General features: G+C 38.5%; 6 protein-coding genes across 9 annotated transcripts; 2 read left to right on the top strand and 4 right to left on the bottom strand.

Moving 5' to 3' along the window:
- The first annotated feature begins 1,993 nt into the window (after positions 1-1,993).
- On the top strand, positions 1,994-3,030 carry LOC17887159 (pectinesterase 1). Its single transcript, XM_023783553.1, has one exon. It carries the CDS (start codon positions 2,020-2,022, stop codon positions 2,839-2,841), a length of 822 nt encoding a protein of 273 aa, XP_023639321.1. The 5' UTR covers positions 1,994-2,019; the 3' UTR covers positions 2,842-3,030.
- Positions 2,875-7,043, bottom strand: LOC17884814 (PH, RCC1 and FYVE domains-containing protein 1). Of its 2 annotated transcripts, XM_023783551.1 has the most exons (9): positions 6,964-7,043; positions 6,604-6,851; positions 6,436-6,522; positions 6,234-6,323; positions 6,063-6,143; positions 5,750-5,941; positions 3,499-5,661; positions 3,247-3,393; positions 2,875-3,160 (listed from the first exon to the last, which is right to left on the bottom strand). In XM_023783551.1, the coding sequence occupies exons 2-9, from the start codon at positions 6,649-6,651 to the stop codon at positions 3,101-3,103; spliced, it is 2,868 nt and encodes a 955-aa protein (XP_023639319.1). In that variant the 5' UTR covers positions 6,652-6,851; positions 6,964-7,043; the 3' UTR covers positions 2,875-3,100. The 2 variants fall into 2 exon arrangements, with proteins under 2 accessions (XP_023639319.1, XP_023639320.1); XM_023783552.1 differs by having other exon boundaries at positions 3,499-5,941; positions 6,063-6,154; positions 6,604-6,968.
- A 417-nt stretch (positions 7,044-7,460) lies between these two features.
- LOC17885119 lies at positions 7,461-8,457 on the bottom strand. The gene is made up of 4 exons (XM_006291968.2): positions 8,209-8,457; positions 8,061-8,121; positions 7,877-7,973; positions 7,461-7,762 (listed from the first exon to the last, which is right to left on the bottom strand). The coding sequence occupies exons 1-4, from the start codon at positions 8,377-8,379 to the stop codon at positions 7,684-7,686; spliced, it is 408 nt and encodes a 135-aa protein (XP_006292030.1). The 5' UTR covers positions 8,380-8,457; the 3' UTR covers positions 7,461-7,683.
- A 165-nt stretch (positions 8,458-8,622) lies between these two features.
- LOC17886163 (transcription factor bHLH47) lies at positions 8,623-10,463 on the bottom strand. 2 transcript variants are annotated; one of them, XM_006291699.2, is made up of 5 exons: positions 10,329-10,463; positions 9,900-9,998; positions 9,700-9,803; positions 9,436-9,567; positions 8,623-9,291 (listed from the first exon to the last, which is right to left on the bottom strand). In XM_006291699.2, the coding sequence occupies exons 2-5, from the start codon at positions 9,956-9,958 to the stop codon at positions 8,855-8,857; spliced, it is 732 nt and encodes a 243-aa protein (XP_006291761.1). In that variant the 5' UTR covers positions 9,959-9,998; positions 10,329-10,463; the 3' UTR covers positions 8,623-8,854. The 2 variants fall into 2 exon arrangements, with proteins under 2 accessions (XP_006291761.1, XP_006291760.1); XM_006291698.2 differs by having other exon boundaries at positions 8,623-9,295; positions 9,440-9,567.
- Positions 10,464-11,180: 717 nt separating this feature from the next.
- Positions 11,181-13,838, top strand: LOC17884937 (phosphatidate cytidylyltransferase, mitochondrial). 2 transcript variants are annotated; one of them, XM_006293085.2, is made up of 11 exons: positions 11,181-11,475; positions 11,575-11,726; positions 11,822-11,878; positions 11,979-12,041; positions 12,133-12,201; positions 12,385-12,477; positions 12,557-12,661; positions 12,740-12,817; positions 12,926-13,054; positions 13,141-13,246; positions 13,340-13,838. In XM_006293085.2, the coding sequence occupies exons 2-11, from the start codon at positions 11,619-11,621 to the stop codon at positions 13,528-13,530; spliced, it is 999 nt and encodes a 332-aa protein (XP_006293147.1). In that variant the 5' UTR covers positions 11,181-11,475; positions 11,575-11,618; the 3' UTR covers positions 13,531-13,838. The 2 variants fall into 2 exon arrangements, with proteins under 2 accessions (XP_006293147.1, XP_023638554.1); XM_023782786.1 differs by lacking the exons at positions 11,181-11,475; positions 11,575-11,726; positions 11,822-11,878 and having other exon boundaries at positions 12,020-12,041; positions 12,375-12,477.
- A 2,457-nt stretch (positions 13,839-16,295) lies between these two features.
- LOC17886526 (transcription factor TCP14) lies at positions 16,296-18,189 on the bottom strand. Its single transcript, XM_006290867.2, has one exon. It carries the CDS (start codon positions 17,984-17,986, stop codon positions 16,448-16,450), a length of 1,539 nt encoding a protein of 512 aa, XP_006290929.1. The 5' UTR covers positions 17,987-18,189; the 3' UTR covers positions 16,296-16,447.

Here is an 18,189-nt window from a genome sequence, read left to right as displayed (position 1 = left end):
GGCAAAAAATGGTGGATAAAAAGAAATGTAGAGGAATCACTTAGAGGTAAAAGATTAAAGTCTACCCTATTGCCACATAGAAAATGTCCAATAAATCAAGGAATTAGATTCATACCAACAAGCTTTGTGCAGATATGTGTGAGTCATGGCAAGAACACTTGTTCTATGTAGTAAATCTAAATAAGAAAACACCATCTGGAAAAGAAAATTATAGAGTACTGATGCTGTATAGAACCAAAGAAAGTTTCAGTCCACTAAAGACTGCTCTTGTTTAACACATAGTTCCTGCATTAGAACTAAACACCATATGCCATACAATTGCAACATCTATGACATCCCAAATCCATGGAATAAGAACATTTATGATTCTTCATATACTAGTCATGAATTGTTTGGTTACAATCAAGAACATATGAACAAACCCCAATTCTCAAAACTATCCAAAATCGTTCCTAAGTAACACAAATGATCAAAGACCCTTAATTCTTTTCTTCTTCTATCCAACCAATTCATATCTACAATCAATTCCAGAAATTAAGCTTTTGTATTGTGAGAACGAACCAGAACAGATTTATGAGCAGGAATAGGAGGAGCTCCGGCGAAGTCCTCAGAAGCTATGAGAACAACATCAGTGAAGGATCTCGAGCTTGAGCTGCTTCCACCATGATCGAGAGAAGAAGATAAACGGAGGAAAGCGACTTTAGCTTTGAGGTCATCGATCTCGCGTTTGAGTTCTTCCTCAGTTTCGCCGGCTTCAACGTAACACTCCTTGCAAGTTCCAGCGTCGCGAGGGAGATACTCTTCTCGACAAGAGATGCATCGCATCGCCGTATCGGAATCGGAATGGGATTCGAGGTTAGAGTGAAAGAGCGGCACAGAATCTGAGATCTCTATAATTCCGTCGTCCTTAGGGCTAATTCGACCGACGATGACTCCGTTGACCGCCGTCGTCTTGTGTCGCAACGAGAAGAAGATGATATCGCCGTCGTTTTCGCGATCTAGGGACATAGAAAGAGTCGATTTTGGATTTTTGTTTTTTCAACACAATACGAAATTGTTTTCTTTACCCAAAAAATCACCCAATGCCAAAGTGGCACGTGGCATAAGACTCGGGTCGAAAAAGCTCTTGCCCAGCATCCGGATGCCTCTTCAATTTGCACTGTTTGGAGTTTAAGGCCTTAAAATATTGGCCCAGCATCTGATCGGGTATGCCGATAATGTTGCTCTAACGAGTTTGCACTAAAGCTTTATACAATGTATATTTTTTTTTTTTTGTTAGCTTTATACAATGTTTTTGGTTACCAATATGTTATTTGAAAAATTTGGACAATTTGTCTAGATATAATTTATCAACTCACTCTATGTGTTATAATAAAATCATCTTGTTTACTCTTGAACGGTATCATACCTAAATGTTTGTATGCAGTGAATCCACTTTCATATCTCAGATTTCACCTCATTTATGAACAGAGTCATCTCTACGTTTAATATAACTACTAGCGAGTGGAAAAAAGTGAGTACACATATTCATAATAAAATAAATTTTGATCAAACTATAAAATAAAATTGGATATTTTTTTATAAAAGCACTAAAAATTTTAAAACATCACAGATCAATACCTTTTTAAATTCTAAAAGATTTATGGATTGACAATGTATCGGGTGAAAATAAATAACGACCAATATTGAGATCAGATCTACAAATCATTCTTCATCCACGGATTATGCTTTATTCGTCAAGTTACCTATCTGTTGTCTCACAATTTTTGGTTACCGACAAAATCAAACCAATACACAAAGCATATAAATACGACTTTTAGATTACAATGTGATCTAAAACAATGATTTAAACCATAGTAAATAAAACATTCCAAAAACACTACCTGAAATATATATATTTTTCAATAGTTAGCACTTAGCACACCAAAACATTTGTTTTAAAATTTGGTTATTTGAAGTTGAATTTTTTTCATACAGAATAGAGAAGACGTGGAAGTCAGAGATACGTTGTGGACTTTTATGCCTACAAAACTTCAGTTTTTCAACTTCTTCTCGTTTGACTTTGTTCTCTCTCAAAATCACAGATTCATTCATTCCGATCAAAACAACCCTTCAATGGAGTCGATCAACACTTTGAAAGGCTACGGAAAAGTATCAGATCAAGAAAACCAAATTCACCATCCTTCTCCTCCACTTCCCAAACCATCATCATCATTTTCCCGTAAAACCCTAATCGCCACCGTCTCCGTCGTATCTCTCCTCTTAATCCTCGTCGTCGTCGCTTTAACCGCCGGAGCTTTCACTCACTCACCTCCACACCACCCTCCCATCTCCTCCGCCTCTCTCAAGACAGTCTGCGCCGTGACGCGTTACCCCGAGACTTGTTTCAGTTCTCTATCTTCTTCTCTAAATGAATCGGATTCGAAACTGAACCCTGAATCAATCCTCGAGCTTTCTCTTCGAGTCGCTTCTAAAGAGGTCTCGAGACTCTCTATGTCTTTCCGATCGATCAACGATATGCCTGAGGACGCGGCGGTTGGTGATTGCGTGAAGCTTTACACCGACGCTCTGAGTCAACTCAACGAGTCGATGTCTGAGATCGAGAGAGAGAAGGAGAAGAAGAAGGGAGGGAACTGGTTGACGGAAGAAGTCGTCGGAGATGTTAAGACTTGGATCAGCGCCGCCATGACTGACGGTGAGACTTGTTCCGACGGGATTGATGAAATGGGAACGGTGGTGGGGAATGAGATCAAGAAGGAGATGGAGATGGCTAATCAGATGATGAGTATAAGCTTGGCCATTGTTAGCCAAATGAAGAAGCTTTTGGTGATACTTCACTAAACCAATCACAAAGGTTGGAACTTTTATTCTTTTTTTTTCTCTCTGTTTATCAATTTCGAGTTCATAAGTGTATTTGTGAGCTCTCTGTTCTTGGCTTCTTGCTCTGCTCTGCTCTGTAAGTAATTACTACGTTTGTTTGGTTTTGGTATATGTAATCTGATAAAGAAAATGTATTTTTACATTCAACCCCAGAATTCTCAATCTATTCACTTACTTTGATCAAATGAGAGGTTGTTCTCTATAGTTAAAAAGGTGTAAATCAAAACGAGCTTCGGCGTCTCTTTGTGTTGTCTACTTCTTTCTTGGTTCCGTTCATCAACTGGAATAAGAAAATTTGATTGAAGTTTCATTTACCAAAGTAGAGAATCATATATCAAAGTAGGACTAGCAAATGATTGAATGTACCTGCAAAGTTAGGGACCTAACTATCTCTTCTGAAGATTTGATCTTCTCTGCATCATCACGCGCCATTAACACCGCTACTTCGAGTTTCTTTGAAGTCATTCCCAGTTCGGCTTCTAGTTGTATTGATTTTAGGGTAAGCTCTTCCACCTGAGTAGTAGTAATAGTGTTTAATGTACTTGTTTTCATCCACAATCAACGGACAAATTCTTTGTCCTACATTTGATTCAATGCAGTTTCAATGGTTGGACTAACCTGTGCTTTGAGTACTGATATTTCATGGCTCATGCACTGATTGGATTTCTTTGGCCCTTCTTGCAGTAACTCATGATCTGTAATGTCATTGGTGAAGTCGGAAGTAGTAGCAACAGATTCGACCGGACTGGATTTTATCGACAAGGGAAACAGCTCAACAGAACCTCTTCGCGAAAACGGGATACCAGAAGTCACTGAGTGTCTTATAAGAGAAGATGTGTCTGATTTTGAAGCGCAATGCTTGGAACGTTGTTTGCCTTCTTGATTAACTGAATCAAAAGAGGTTAGCCTGGAGAGTTGTCGTATGCCTTTCATGTTAAAATTACCTTTCATATCCATATTCGAGTGATATGACGTTGTGCAGCTTGCTCCCGAAGTTTCACCGATGGTTTTCAGGTCCGGCATCTTAGTTTGTCTGAAGAAATCAAACGAATCCACCCTAAGAAGCTGACGCTGCGATGTTATGCCAAATTCGTCCATATCGTTAATGCTAGATGGTAGACTTGCATTTGAAAATCTGGCACTATTCGCTGGGGTTCCTAAAGATTCTCTAACTCCTTCGAGTTTGATATAGCAGTCATCACAAACACGGTACGGCCTGTTCGTCTTGGGAGCCATGGCTGCTGCTAAGGATTTCTTACTAGTGCATGAATTACAGAAGACACTCCCACAGTTATAACAGTTGTGGAGCTTCCTCATGTAATTAAAAGGATGGTGACAACCAGAGCACCTAGAGCTATCAGTACCTGTAATTGGTTTGTGAAGACAGATGGTTGCTGTGTAATTAGAACCACACGCCACTTTCCTCACTTGTTTACCTTTCAAAGCTTTCACAAGAGTCGGCATGCGTCTATAATCGGTGTCTCCGTGCCCAAGCTGTCCGTTTGATCCTTTCCCCCAAGTGTAGACCTCAGCTTTTGCGTTCAAAACCGCTATATGGTGAAACCCGCAAGCCACTTCTTGGACAAAACTCTTTCCAAGACCCCCTTCAATGCAAGAAGGAGCTCTCACAACACTATCTTGACTCGGATCAGCAATTCCCATTGCGTAAACTTGTCCAGACACAGAGAGAGCAACAGTAATGCTCTGACCACAAGCTACCTGTTGAAAGCTAGTTGTATCCAGTTCAGTTACACAGGATGGGAGTAACCTAGACTCAATATCACCATGTCCGAGTCTCCCATCCTCTCCATCACCCCAAGTAAAGAGCTTTCCTGATGATGTCGCCTCACCGAAAACACTGACAACAGCAGCTGAATGCCAAACACCACAAGCTGTTCTTATTGTTCTGCAGCCACTTAGCGCATCAACTTCTCTAGGTATATTTGTGCTTATACGATCACCATGCCCAAGCGCACCAAAGGTACCATCACCAAATGTAAACAGCTTACCTTCTGACGTCACAAAAGCTGTATGCCAAGGTCCGCAAGATATAGCTTTTACATTTATACCCTCCATCTGACCGAGAATTCGTACTGGTTTCCAATGGCTAGCTTCACTACCAAGTCCAAGGAGACCGACATTATGTACTCCATCGCCCCAAGCATATAAATCCCCTGAAGCTGTTACAGCACAAGTATGAAATTCTCCACAGTCAGCTAATTCCACAGTTGCTCCATCAAATTCATCAATAAGTTTTGGCTGTGGAACGTAGGAACAAGCTCCATGTCCTAACCTTCCACCAGATTCTTCTCCCCAGCTGTACATCTGTCCCTGCTTTGTGACTAACACTGCATAATTGGTGCCGCAAGAAATACTTTGGGCATCAAGTGCCACATGTGATTTCAGGACTTTGGGCAAAAAAGATTCAGCCATTAGAGAAGAGCTGCTTCCGCTTTTGTGCATACCACCTCCTAATAGCCCCTCTTCAATACTTTCTCCCCAAACGAAGACATCACAGAGAGACTTCAAGTCGTCAAAAGAAGATCCTTGACTAGATGAGCTCACTGCGCTGGAAATGCTATATTTACATGTATCAACGGCAGGGGAGTGATTAGTAGATCGATTCTCTATTTCCTCTGGAGGCGGAGTATGAGTTTTATGGACCAGTTCGTCCAAAGAGAGTGCCTTTAGTACTGCAGTTTGTGACAAAACTTCTGAGAAAACTTTCCCCAATCTCTGTGGAGTGTTGCAGTGAGATCCTGAGGCCTTTTTCGCATGTTCCTGCAAAAGTGCCAGATGAGGCAGGAAGATATTAAGTAGGAAACGACCCGATGATGCTCTCGTGAAGAGAGAAAACAACCAACAAAACCTCGTAGCTTGTGTCACTGCTGACGGATCTAATGTTGGACTTAGAGTTCTTGCTCGAACTACTTTGTTCACCATTTTCAGGAGCAAGACTACGGCTTCTTGAGTGCAGTACCAATGCGGAAGAGTTGTTTCGTGAGAGAAGAGCGCGAAGGGTAGTGAGCCAGAACTCAGCTTCATCCTTGTCCTTACATACCTATCCATGACGATTCAGTAGTAAGAACCTCAACTAATATTTATTATGGTCTTCAGAAGAGATCTAATACATATCATCAGGAAACAACAGCAAAAAAGACCACATGGAGCAAAATACGAACCAAATCCAGAGACCGGTCGCCATATATAAGAGAGAAGGACTGATATTCCTTGGTGGGTTGAGGATATCGTCGGAAAACTGCCTGGAAAAGTTCTTACAAGAACAATCGTTTGTTGAGAAAATCTGCAGCAAAAACTGTTACCAGATAATTGATATATACATTTGAACTTACAGTTCGCTGTCCAGGTATGATCCTTGTCACAGAACTCAGTTTAAGACGTTTCTCCTTTTTGCCACAATACCATAACAAATATATTTCATCCTGCAAACACAGTTGAAAAAACCACTATCAAAACACAATCTTGAGCTTTGAAATAAACTTCCACATACTGTGTTTGTGCATTTGTAAAGAAACTGGAGGTGATGAAAGGTACGCTTGAAAGGCGAAAAGGGTAGAATTTAGGCTTCCCACGCCGTCCGTATTTCAATAGATATGCTCCTTTCTTCAGAATCGCTATCGCCTGCACCGAGATATATGGCAACGTTAAATCAGACTTTAGATAGATTGAAGATAACCTCTACCGCCAAAATCTCAAGCAAACCTGCTCATTCTCCCTCTCTGTGGGAATATTTCTCTGGAAACAAGCCATTCCAAGTTTTAAGATAGCTTAGATCACAACAGCAAACTGGAAAAAGAGCACCAGATGATTCCAATGCTCGCCCCATATAATAAAACCCCCTTTTGCCTTAGGATTCTCAAAAGTTTCTTTATCCTAAAACGTTGGAATCGAAAATCCCATCACGACGTAACAACTTCTGAATTTAATCGCATTTGCGTTCATCATTTTCCCTAATGATTAAGTATGAAGCAAGGATGAACAAAGACAGGAATCAGTAATCGGTGTTAATAATACAAATGACACACGACAACGAATGATCAAAGATCAGATAGAACCGCAAACCTAAGTCCTTCCTTGTTCCACACGCCAGAATCCCAAAAAATAATCTCTATGTTGAGAGCCAGAGAAGCTCCTAACAATACGATGGGTAATATATTCTTATAGAGAAAAGAAACTAATAGTTACGCCTAATCCTACCCTTTTCTGGGTTTCCTCGTCTAGGTCTCTGGCTTGACTATGAAGAAATCAGACAGATTTGTGATGGGAAGCCAGAGGAAAAGAAACAAAAGAACACAAGAAGGAGATTCTGAGACCCAGCGACGACGACAACAACAGGTAAGAGAATAAAGGTCCTATTGTTGTTTGGTCTCAGATGCGTTTATCTGTTATTTACAGTTGTTTCCATTTCTTCTCCTTTTTTCATTCAGGTGCCATGTTTTATTTCTCAGTTTGACCAAACCTACGTGCCTGTTTTTATTTAACTCCATATACTTCTATATCATTGGGTTAGATACTAGAATAGTAGAATGATATAAAACACTAATATTTCTATGTAAATATATCATCAACAAGACTACTATAGAGGTGCTATAGTGTAAACTTTAACAATATTTAATTTTTTGAAGAAGAAAAAAACTGAAAAACAGCGAGTTTGGTATGCAAATAACAAATAGTAATACATGGTGGTTTAGAAGAGCATTGACAGAGAGAGAAAGATTACACATCTTCTAAGGTTTTATACCACAAAATCCCATGTAATCAAATCCAGTCCTCTTGGTTGAACTACTCATCGAAGGTGCTCAAGAACCCACCAAGGAAACCAGCTCCATTGCAGTCACCACACAACACCTCCTTTTTACCTCTGCCCACAAGATATTACAAAAATGATATCAAAGTAATGAGTTTTTTTTTGTGTGTGTGTGTTGTGTTGTGCAGAAGGAGTAAGAAAGAAAAGGAGATAAGAGATGTTGCAAACCTGCAAAGCCAGCAGAGTGCACCAGCTTTAAACTGTCCATTGAAATGATCAATCAAATTCACACCACCTCCTTTGCATTGAGAACAAGCCACACACCCTTTTGAAATTCGTTTACACAATGTCAAATTACTAACCAATTCATAAGTATAAACTAAGAGAATTTATAAACCGGGTAAGAGCTTACCGTTCCCTTCACAATTTGAACAAAGTATACTGTTTACTTTAGTGCCACTACTGTCTGTAGCCTATTTATCACCAAAAGGTAAGATTTTTAATCAATGAAATGGTAAATTTGATAGAGAAGAACATGAGTTTGGGAAAAAGAATCTAACCTTAATCTCAAAGCTTTGGGATTTGGTGGAAGTGTGAAGCAGCTCAGTCTTCTGAACCAAGGACGAGGTCTTATCATTAGTTGAGAAGAAGTGAGTAGGCTTAGAGTTTTTGCTGGGAGATTGGAAGCAAACGGTAGGAGGAGAAGAGAAGAAGCATAGTGAATTCGCCATTTTTTTCTTCTGTTTTCTGATTCTTCTTACCCACTCGATAGCAGATAAGATAGATGGCTCTCTCTCTCTCACTTCTTTACCAAAATATCATCCTTTTTATTCAACCAGTCCAAAACCAGATCCACTTAACCGGTTTTCTTTAGACCCAAACCCAATTTCACATTTCATTTGCTCCTCTTTATGATAAAGCTTTGATCTTTTTGATGTTGTTTCATTTGTTGTTAGTATCTTACGATTTGAAAAAATGGCAAAGGTTAGAGCTAATTTACTTATTTTTTCTCAAAAGACCCATAAAGGTCATAACTTCTTTATCCTATGGACAACCACATCAAAAACAAGAATTGGCTAAGGCAAAACCCACAAGGACGGACATTAGACGATGTTAGGAAATACAAAACGACGGTCCTTCACAAGTTGTCTTGTCTCTGTTTCCAGTTAAATCGTGTTGCTACTCCTTGTAGAGCCGCCCAAGACTTCATTCATTGGCTTTCAGCCGCTCTCCAAGTAGTCGAGAAGACCACGAGTCAGCTGCACTAGCATACCTTGGACATGGCTTACTCACATTTGAGGTATTATACATCAAAGATGTTTGTGTCTGCACATGCCCTGTCATCTCTGAAATATCTTGTGTCTGGGGATCGGGTTGGATTGGAAGGACAAGAACTGTTGCTGGAGGAGGAAGAGTTGCAGCAGATTGTTGATAGCCGGCTCCTTTGAAAATGGGAAGTCCTGGGAACTGAGCTGCAAGTTCGGGATGTTGTTGTTGATAATGATGATGGTGGTACTCGGGTGCAGGAGAGGTGTTCAAGTCAGGTTTGGACTGATTCACTTTTGCTTCTATCTCACTCTGTAGTTTCGAGATCTCGGTCTCGAGCACTGATGTTTCTTCCTTCAGCTCATTCTTCTCTGTGGCTACCTACACCCAACACAAGTTTCCATCAACAAGACGATCGAGACAAACCTCCAAACAAAGATTTTCGAAGCAACATCCGTCTTCGCTTCCTAAACCGTGTCACAGGATACATTAACACAATCAATGAGCATAGAGAAATTGACTTACATAGCTAGATTCAGAGAGAAGCGAAGCGTGCTCCTTTCTTAAGGACTCAATTTGACCAAACACATCCTTCAAGAATCGAGTAGCTTCACATAGTATGGAAGCTTTACCACTGTTCTGTTGATTAAGTTCTGAGACAAGAGAAAATGTTCCCAGTTAGAAATCACAATCACATTCAAAATTTTGACCAGACTCACTAACATTTACATAAAGTTAAAAGCCTAACTCAAGCAAATGTTCATTAAAAGATGTGAAATTTTTACCAAGTGTATCGGCTAATTCAATGAAAAGCTCATTCAAATGCTCACGCTTAAGCCTCTCACGAACAGCCTTGTTAACCCTTTTGGGCACTTTACCTTTTCTACACCTGTTAAATTACACACTAAACACAATCAATCACCACCACAAAAGGGTTCTATAATCTATATTGGAGTATCCTATCTTGCTAAACATAAACAATCACCTTTCATCTGCAGTAACATTTGCTTCATCAGACGATGTAGAAGGAGATTTCGACACCATCCTTAACAATTGTAAGAAACAAGATTCTCTGTCAAGTCACCTGAAAATGAAAGATAAAAGATGTTAAAATGAATCTGAGAAATCCTTCATTCATCTTTATATAATCAACCAATCATGAATCACCCCTTAATGTCAAAAATAAACACAAACCTACCAACAACAAACAGAGAAACATGGGAGCAACAAAGACAAAAATCAAAACTTTAGTGTGATTTCTGATTCCTCAAAACCCAAGAAGTGCTTTTAGATTCTCAACTTTTTAAGCAACCATCATATCAAAACAATAACAGTAAAGAATTATCAAATAATATCACGGCTAATAAAGTCCTCACAAGCTCAAATCAAACATACGAAAAGACTCAGTAAGTACCTTTTCTCCGGTGAAGGAGCTCGTCGGGGATTATTGTTGTAGAGGATTGAAAGGATTCGAAAACGAGTTAGAGAAGAAAATAAGAAAAGCAAAGAATCTGAGAAATTTGAGAAGGAAAGAAAAATAAAAATAAAAGAAGGGAGAAGGGAACAGGGGCGTGTGGGGAAAGAGAGAGAGGCGCGTGGAGAGCACAGAAGAAGTGGTGCGTTTAAGTGGACACGTGAGCTCTACATGTGCCTTTCTCTTTTCCTGTTTTGTCTTTTTCTATTACGTTGCGTGCCACTGAGCTCTTGTTTCATTGACACGTCATCGTATCTTAATTCTCAAGTGGAGTAGTTTTTTTTTGTTACAGGTAAAGTTTATATCATTAGGAAAGTATTATTTTGTGATTCCTAGAAATTATTTTGATTTTGTGATTAATAGTACCAAAAACGGTGTATATTATAGCATAATGAAACGGCTACCAATTATAAATATATAGTTTTTATGATCAGCTACGATAAAAAAAAAACGATACATAATGTGTTTCAACGGTATATGGTTGGTTATAAATTACTAAATGTAAGATTATGTGTATTGAAATTCTAAAATCAATTTTTTTATAACAGAATAGTGTAGTTACCCAATTAAATTTTAGAAAAGAAAAAAAAATTGTTGTCCACTGCTTTACTTTATTTTTTAATATAATTATTTTGGGCGTTTTTTGACTTTTTAATATAATACAAAGGGGGACGTGTTGGGTTGGGTGGTCAACGTCGATGGATAATAAAGGCATGGAACGGTCCGTCGAGGGCTGGTGACGTCTCTCCTCCGGCGCGGCTGGCGTGTGCTTCCCACAAACTCCTCTATTTTAATTGTTATTGAAACGCTCTTATTTCATAAACCGGACGGTTCAGAAACAAAATCCACAACCGGAGAGCCTCTCCGATCCGAGCCTTCCCGGTTTGTTAGAACCAGGATTTACTTACCGGACCGGGTCTGAAACTATTGGTTAAGAAACAAAACTTCTGACCCCAACCTCCATTCACGGCGTTTGTTCTTCTTCCTCGCTTCTACACTACGCCGCCGCCTTCACGTCTTCTTCACTTGCTCTCCTCTTGAATCACTAACACTTTCGAGGCTTTGTTTCGCTTCTCTCTACTCCAAGGTTTGTGTCCATCTCAAAGCACAGCGATTTTTATAAACCTAATTTGTAGAAGAAACGTTACCTAGATCACTTGAAAATCTAATTGATCGCTCTAACCAGAGTACCAGACGCATTACATTTGATACAAGGGTCCTTTTCTGGGAATGGAAACTACTCAAAGAGATGAGCTTTCAAGCTTTTTAAATGTTCTTCCTCCTGTGGACTTCTGTTGTGTCTATGGTTCGACATTGCACCCAAATAACCAAGATAAGGTCTTTTATCTTATCCTGGAACTCTCTCTGATGGTTGAGCAATTCCTGTATTTTGCTAATTGTGTATGAGAAAATGCAACCTTTTGCTGTTACAGTCTAAAATGGTAGACTATATACTTGGAGTCTCTGATCCTATGAAATGGCACTCTGAGGTGAGATGTATCTTTTGATTACAATTGTTAGGTTTGGAGCTATTTAGAATCCCACAGATCCTAATTAGAATTTTTTATTTATTTATATTGTGTGATCAAGAATCTGAAAATGAATTCAGATCATTATGCTTCATGGATGGTTCACCTTGGTGGAGCTAGGCTGGTATGTTTCTCCTGATGTTCCTTACTCTTGCATTGCTTATACGGCTTTAATCATATACTGAACATACAGTTTTTTTATTGGCCAAGAATAGATAACGAACGTTGCTGATAAAGTTGGAGTTGGAGTTCACTTCAATCCATTTGTCAATTGGAACGACAGAGTAAGAACTAAGAACTTCCTCGAAAATTCAGTGTTGTTTAAAACATTATGAACAATCTAATTTTGTTAATTCCTAGCTTGTATCTGTATATTTATGTTTATATTCTGCTCAGCATGATCACATTGTACGTATGCTTAAGCCATTTTTCTCGTATGATTTATTTCTTTGTGAAGCTATTTGCAGAAACTCAAGTATGGGGTTGTTCGGATGCACGACCTTGTACAGGACATACTGGACTGGAATAGATTCTACTTGAGTGGCCGTTTACAGAAACCGGTATGTCAGTTGTATTGGTGTTCTTACTAATAATAACTGTAAATCATGAGATGTTTCAGGAAAGTTTCTTTGGTTGCAGGTTCATTTGCTTGTTGATAATCTGGACATAGAAGGTGTGAATTCTGTTAATAAGAGAGCTGCAATATCTGCAGCTCTTCTTCTCTTGCCACCAAAATTCACCGAGGTTGGTTTTTTGTTCAGTGCTCAGGTTATTTGAAGTTTCATTAGATTGTACACTATAACTCACCAAACTCTTACACAGGAAGATCTCTACGCCAAAATATGCAGCCTTTCCTACATGGGAGACTTGCGAATGTTTTTTGCAGAGGACACTAATAAGGTGAGAGGACTATCATTTATGGTAAATTTGTTTTCAGAACATGTATATTACTTTACTTTTTCGAGTGACTAGATATATGATTCATTAGTTCAATCCCTTGCCTTCTAGGTAAACAAGATTGTAAAGGGACAATCTGATCTCTTCCAGTCAATGTATAAGCCTTTTCTTGAAGAGTGCGAGACCAAAAACTTAATGAGATCCTCATCGGCTGAAGCTAGTCACACTAAATTAGTTCAGGTATACACAGTTTATAGCTCCATCACCATAGATATAACTCAATCTTGAGATTTCCCTAATACATATCCTTCTCAACTTGTGAGCAGGATTCTAGCCTTTCAGCAACACGTTCGCTGGTCTCTTCTCTCCCTGCATCAGTGAGAAGCCAAATGGGGAAGTCACTAGGGGAGAAGAAAATCGTGAGTGAGACAGGTATCAACTTGGATCTTTCTCTAGTTATATACCATATACAAGGAAACGGAGGCATGATTCCTGATGGTGGAACTGGTATATACATATGTATAGGTAGAGTTACAGGAGAAGTGTGTATAGGGTCAAGAGAAGAAGCTGCGAAATGTATGGAGAAAGTAATGAGGCGAAGGGTAATGGTTTCAAGCGCAAGACAAGCGGTGTCTGGTTTCATGGCTGCTGGAGCTATTAATGCAACTATGTATCTTTCACAAAAGATGCGCAAAGCTTGGAATTCTCGGACATGACTTTGCCAAAAACTCCCCACACGAAGATGTAGACTGAACAAGTTGAGGAAAGTTTAGATATTTTATCTCCAATAGTTGATGACTAGTTTTCCCTTTTTGTCTCTCTAATAAGTAACAAATCCCAAGGAAGTAGTTTTGTCTTCTGATATCATAGATGATATAGAACAACAATAGGAACAAGGCCCACCTATATAGGTACATGTTAGTACATTTGGGCTTAGGTCAATGAGAGCCTATTCTCTTTCTGTCTCACCAACAGTCTTTTGTGATATTGTTGCATGAGATATCAAAAAATGTTTTTCTTAAAAGTGATAATTATCATAACCATTATTGATGACAAACACTCACTATCGTAGCCGAATCCATGGTAGTGTCTAGTAGTCTAGTAGCTAAGAATGTTTGCGTTTTAGGAAGCCTCAAGTTTCAAGTTTCATGTCACACGTTGCTCACATAATAAGGTAAATATTTGTAAGAAAGGATACTCAAAACCATTTAACATATATAAGTTTAAAAGACGCATTATTTTAAAACATATAAAAAAAAAAACCAACACACATGGTTACAATATTTGACCCCGTGACTAGTTTAAAGGTTGACACTTTTAATTGTACATGGCTATATATATAAACACTTTATTTTGTAATTTCTTTCTATAAATACACATTGGGGACCAAGTTTTACGTTTCCGTACGCCGGTGGCTTCCAAAATTAAAAAACCCCCCCATGTGATCTAAAACTTTACCCCAACTGTAACTATTAAAGTTTGTCCATACAATATATCAGTTTGACTACTTGCGTTCGTACGCACTACTCCAATATATTTATATGGTTCTTTACGTACGTAGGTGTAGGTGTCGTCCGAATTTTTATAATGGCATATATTTATGTAAAAATATATGATGCAGAAACTAATCTATAGATAGCACACTCATCCAGTCATCTATTAATTTATTACCAAATTTATATCATTAGATATCGAGGTTAGGTATAAGTTATAACATATAATGATGAGAACGTACGTACGTGAGAATCTATTAATACCCATACTATTAATATTTAATACGAATTTAAAACATTAGATCGGAGTTAGCTATATTTCATTATGGATTTTATAAAACATACACAAAGTTTTCATTATATATGTAATTAAACCACGTCAACCTTCAGGTCGAACTAATGATGTAGATATATATCACATTTCCCTTACAAAAAACAAAAATAACGTAGTTGTATGTTTTTATAGATTCATGGTTTGATTACTAAAACTACTATACTACTACTACATAGAGTAATTGGTGTGTGTTTTGCCATTTTTATTACAGTGTGTGAGTGATGTAAAAAGTGAAAAAAGGAAAGATAGAATTTTGGTGTCAGTGTGGTGGGGGAAAAAAGTGAACGTTGTTGGATTAGGGAGAGATAGATAGATTAGATGGTGAACGAAGGCAAGTAAGTAAAAGGAAGAAAGAGAGGTCCACAGGAGACGACAATCACTGCCACCTGATAACGTTTTAGGTCCCACGACTCTTACAACGCTACAGTCCTCATGTCACCACCACAATCAATCTCCTCTCCTCTCTCTCTCTACTTATTGGTTTTCATTTTCTTTTGTATAATTTTTTTATTTATTTATTATACATTCATCAATGATATCTTATTATATAGTCTGCAATAATACTTAATTTCACATTTATTTTGTATTTGTTTTCTGTTTCTTTCATTTTTGTAAAACTTATCACAATTCTATAGAATTTTTTCGTATAAAATGTTATTACCGTCCGTAATCTTAGGTTTCGAATGGTGACGATACAATTAACTTAAAATCTAATCTAAAAGAACTGTAAGAATATATATTATATATGCTAATAAGTAAACAAATCAAAAATAGAGTAAAATATTTTTCTTTTATAAGTTCTTTTTAGCTATAAATGTATAAGTAAACACACAAAAAAAAGAATAACCGAAACAATCATCCTTCTTTGGGTGTATTTTATTTAAGGAGGCGTCTTTGAAACATAGATCAATCTCTTAAATTCAGTTAGTCTTGATTAAAATATTTGACAATCATATACAAAATCAGATTGATTGTTTTAGTGGGGACAAACGACAAATAAGCAAAAGATAAAAATGAATCATATACTAAAAAAAGCATTCTATATATATAAAAGATCAAACGAGATGTTTCTTTTTTATGTTATGTTTTGTGTATCGTTTTCGTTCGACCATGTAAAAACAAACGGAGACACTTTGCTCTTTTCTATTAGCTTCAAGGGCCAAGTGAGAACGAGATTGGTAGGCCAAGCTGAGAGATAGAAATAGAGAGAGGCCCATCTCATGATTCCCTACACAACAAAACAATTTCTCATAATTTCACATTTGTATTATAACATTATAGTTTAAACCAAAATAACAATAAGATTAGATGTAGGTTGATGTATAATGTTTTCAACTGAGATAACAAACAATGAATTATTTCGCCAATAGTTGAAAATTTTCTTTATGTGTGTAATTAAGTTTCTTAATGGATAAAGAAAAAACTAAGATGATTGAGAATCGAGACAGTGACACTAACAGAAGAAAATAAAAACATTTAAATAATAATAATGATAAAAAAAAAAAAAGTGTCATATTCTCCTCAAAATCCAAAAAACCTGACATAAAAAATCTCGTGTACTATTTAATCACTCACTCACAAGAAAAATCAAATTTAAATCAAAGTAATTAAAAATCACAAAAAAAAAAAAAAAAATCTCACGTGTTTTGTTTTTTTTTTTTACTTAGCAAAAAAAACAAACAAAAAAATTACTACAGAAGATAAAAAAAAGAAATTAACGGCGAAAACAAAAGTATTACACAGCCGCCACCACCGCCGGCAGCGAAATCCACCGTTAAATTGTTCTTTTTGTGTGTGTGTGTGTGACTATTCTTGTGGATCCTCTTCATCACCACCTCCTCCAAGTGATCCACTAGCTTGAGATTCGCCGGAAACTTGCCGTCCGTACTGATTCAAGCCTGAGAGAATATTATGATGATGTTGATGTTGATGATGTTGTTGTTGATGATGATGTCTCTGTAAACTATGATGATCACCTCCACCACCACCACCACCACCGTCACTTCTTCCTCCTCCTCCTTCATTATTATTATTATTATTATTATTATCTTCATTAATCTCATGATTACTAGTTGTTGCTAGCTGTTGTTGTTGTTGTTGTTGTTGTCCAGTAAGAAATGCCATTGGCGCTGCGAAATTCATAAAATGCAAACCGCTAGAAACCGCGCCGCCCGAAACGCCTGAAACGCCACTTCTGTATAACGCAGCTGCCGCGGTGTTGATTGAAGGAAACGTCCAAACAGGCTCACCGCCGCTGCCGCCTCCACCGCTACCAACTGAAGCTGTCATAAGACCTCCTGTTTGGTTGTTGTTACCACCACCTGCCGCTGCCGCAGCCGCCGCAACCATCCAGAAATTTCCCGGTATCTGCTGTGCCGCGGCTGCGGTGGCCGTAGATCCGCTGTTGCTAGATTGAAGAGTATAGCTTCCGATTTGGTCGTGTTGGTGCTGAAGTTGCAAATCCGACGTCGTTTGGAGTCTTCTTTTCTTTTCCGAGCTTAACTCATCTGAATCTTGATCTCCTTCTTGTTTTGTCGGATTATGGAAGTTCAAGAACGACGTCGTTGGCGTGAAGTTATCAATACCAGGAAACAAAGACGACGTCGTTGCACGTCCCTGTAGATGAGGATGATGATGAAACCCACCGCCACCACCACCTCGTTGCTGTTGTTGTTGAAGCATCGCCGGAGAAAATATGTTATTAGGGCTAAAAGTGGAAGCGGCTGAGCGGAAATGAGAAGGAAGAGACATAGAAGAGCCTGAAGAACGGAGAGAGATGTTTAAAGAAGTGAAATTCGCCGGGATAGTTCCGGTTCCGGTGGCGGCTATAACCGATGGCTCAGCTTGTTGGAGTAGCCACTCTATAGTCTCACCGTCTGATTTATGACCGAGCTCTCTCGTAAGCTGAAACACTCTAGCTGCACATAACGCCGGCATCCTTATCCTCCTCCCTCTTCCGTCTACTTTTGTGTGTCGGTCTTTAGTGGAAGCTCGTTTCAACGGCGGCTTTTTAGCTGCCACCACCGCCGTAGACTCCTCTTGTGTTTGTTGTAATAACTCCTTTTGTGTTGTCTGCGGTTGTGGCTTTTGTGGTTGAGGTTGTTGCTGTTGAGATTGAGATAATTGTTGGTGTTGATGAAGAGAGAAGAGAGTAGAGGAGGAAGAAGGAGAAGGCTGCTGTTGGTGGTTGTCGTCGGGGTCACGTTTTCCGAGGAGTTGAAAAGGGAAAGTAGGGCGGTGGTGATGGTGGAGATGACGGTGGTGATCATCTCCTCCTCCTCCTCCTCCGACGTTGTCTCCACCGTCCATTATGACATTTAAGATACTTGATGTTGGCTTTTGCATATATAAGTGGGGAGAGCTATAATGATTTTTATATATATTTATAAAAAATTAGGGTTTTGGTTTTTATGTATATATATGTGATTTTTCTTGGGGACAAGAGAGAAATGAAAAGTGTAGATCGAATTGTTTGAAGGAATTGAGTGAGAAGGAGAGGATAAGAGTGAGAGAAGAAGAAAAAGCTTAAAGAAACAAAGATCATGAGT

This window comes from Capsella rubella, unplaced genomic scaffold (assembly GCF_000375325.1).
Source record: "Capsella rubella cultivar Monte Gargano unplaced genomic scaffold, Caprub1_0 scaffold_5, whole genome shotgun sequence".
In the NCBI taxonomy this organism is placed as follows: Eukaryota; Viridiplantae; Streptophyta; class Magnoliopsida; order Brassicales; family Brassicaceae; genus Capsella; species Capsella rubella.
The sequence above is the reverse complement of the archived record's forward strand: the minus strand, read 5'-3'. Positions and strand labels throughout refer to the sequence as shown.

Bases quoted from the DNA above. Each gene is read 5' to 3' on its own strand.
- LOC17887159 (XM_023783553.1), top strand. From the start codon at position 2,020: ATGCCTACAAAACTTCAGTTTTTCAACTTCTTCTCGTTTGACTTTGTT.
- LOC17886526 (XM_006290867.2), bottom strand. From the start codon at position 17,986: ATGCAAAAGCCAACATCAAGTATCTTAAATGTCATAATGGACGGTGGA.
- LOC17884937 (XM_006293085.2), top strand. From the start codon at position 11,619: ATGGAAACTACTCAAAGAGATGAGCTTTCAAGCTTTTTAAATGTTCTT. The intron at 12,202-12,384 runs GTAAGAACTAAG...AGCTATTTGCAG, and splicing joins TTGTCAATTGGAACGACAGA to AAACTCAAGTATGGGGTTGT. The intron at 12,478-12,556 runs GTATGTCAGTTG...CTTTGGTTGCAG, and splicing joins GTGGCCGTTTACAGAAACCG to GTTCATTTGCTTGTTGATAA.
- LOC17884814 (XM_023783552.1), bottom strand. From the start codon at position 6,651: ATGGCTTGTTTCCAGAGAAATATTCCCACAGAGAGGGAGAATGAGCAG. The intron at 6,155-6,233 runs GTAAGTTCAAAT...TGTTCTTGTAAG, and splicing joins TCATACCTGGACAGCGAACT to AACTTTTCCAGGCAGTTTTC. The intron at 3,394-3,498 runs GTTAGTCCAACC...ACTACTACTCAG, and splicing joins TATCAGTACTCAAAGCACAG to GTGGAAGAGCTTACCCTAAA.
- LOC17886163 (XM_006291699.2), bottom strand. From the start codon at position 9,958: ATGGTGTCGAAATCTCCTTCTACATCGTCTGATGAAGCAAATGTTACT. The intron at 9,804-9,899 runs GTGATTGTTTAT...GTAATTTAACAG, and splicing joins AATGTTACTGCAGATGAAAG to GTGTAGAAAAGGTAAAGTGC. The intron at 9,568-9,699 runs GTAAAAATTTCA...CTCTTGTCTCAG, and splicing joins TGAATTAGCCGATACACTTG to AACTTAATCAACAGAACAGT.
- LOC17885119 (XM_006291968.2), bottom strand. From the start codon at position 8,379: ATGGCGAATTCACTATGCTTCTTCTCTTCTCCTCCTACCGTTTGCTTC. The intron at 7,974-8,060 runs GTAAGCTCTTAC...GAATTTCAAAAG, and splicing joins TTCAAATTGTGAAGGGAACG to GGTGTGTGGCTTGTTCTCAA. The intron at 7,763-7,876 runs GTTTGCAACATC...TCTTGTGGGCAG, and splicing joins GCACTCTGCTGGCTTTGCAG to AGGTAAAAAGGAGGTGTTGT.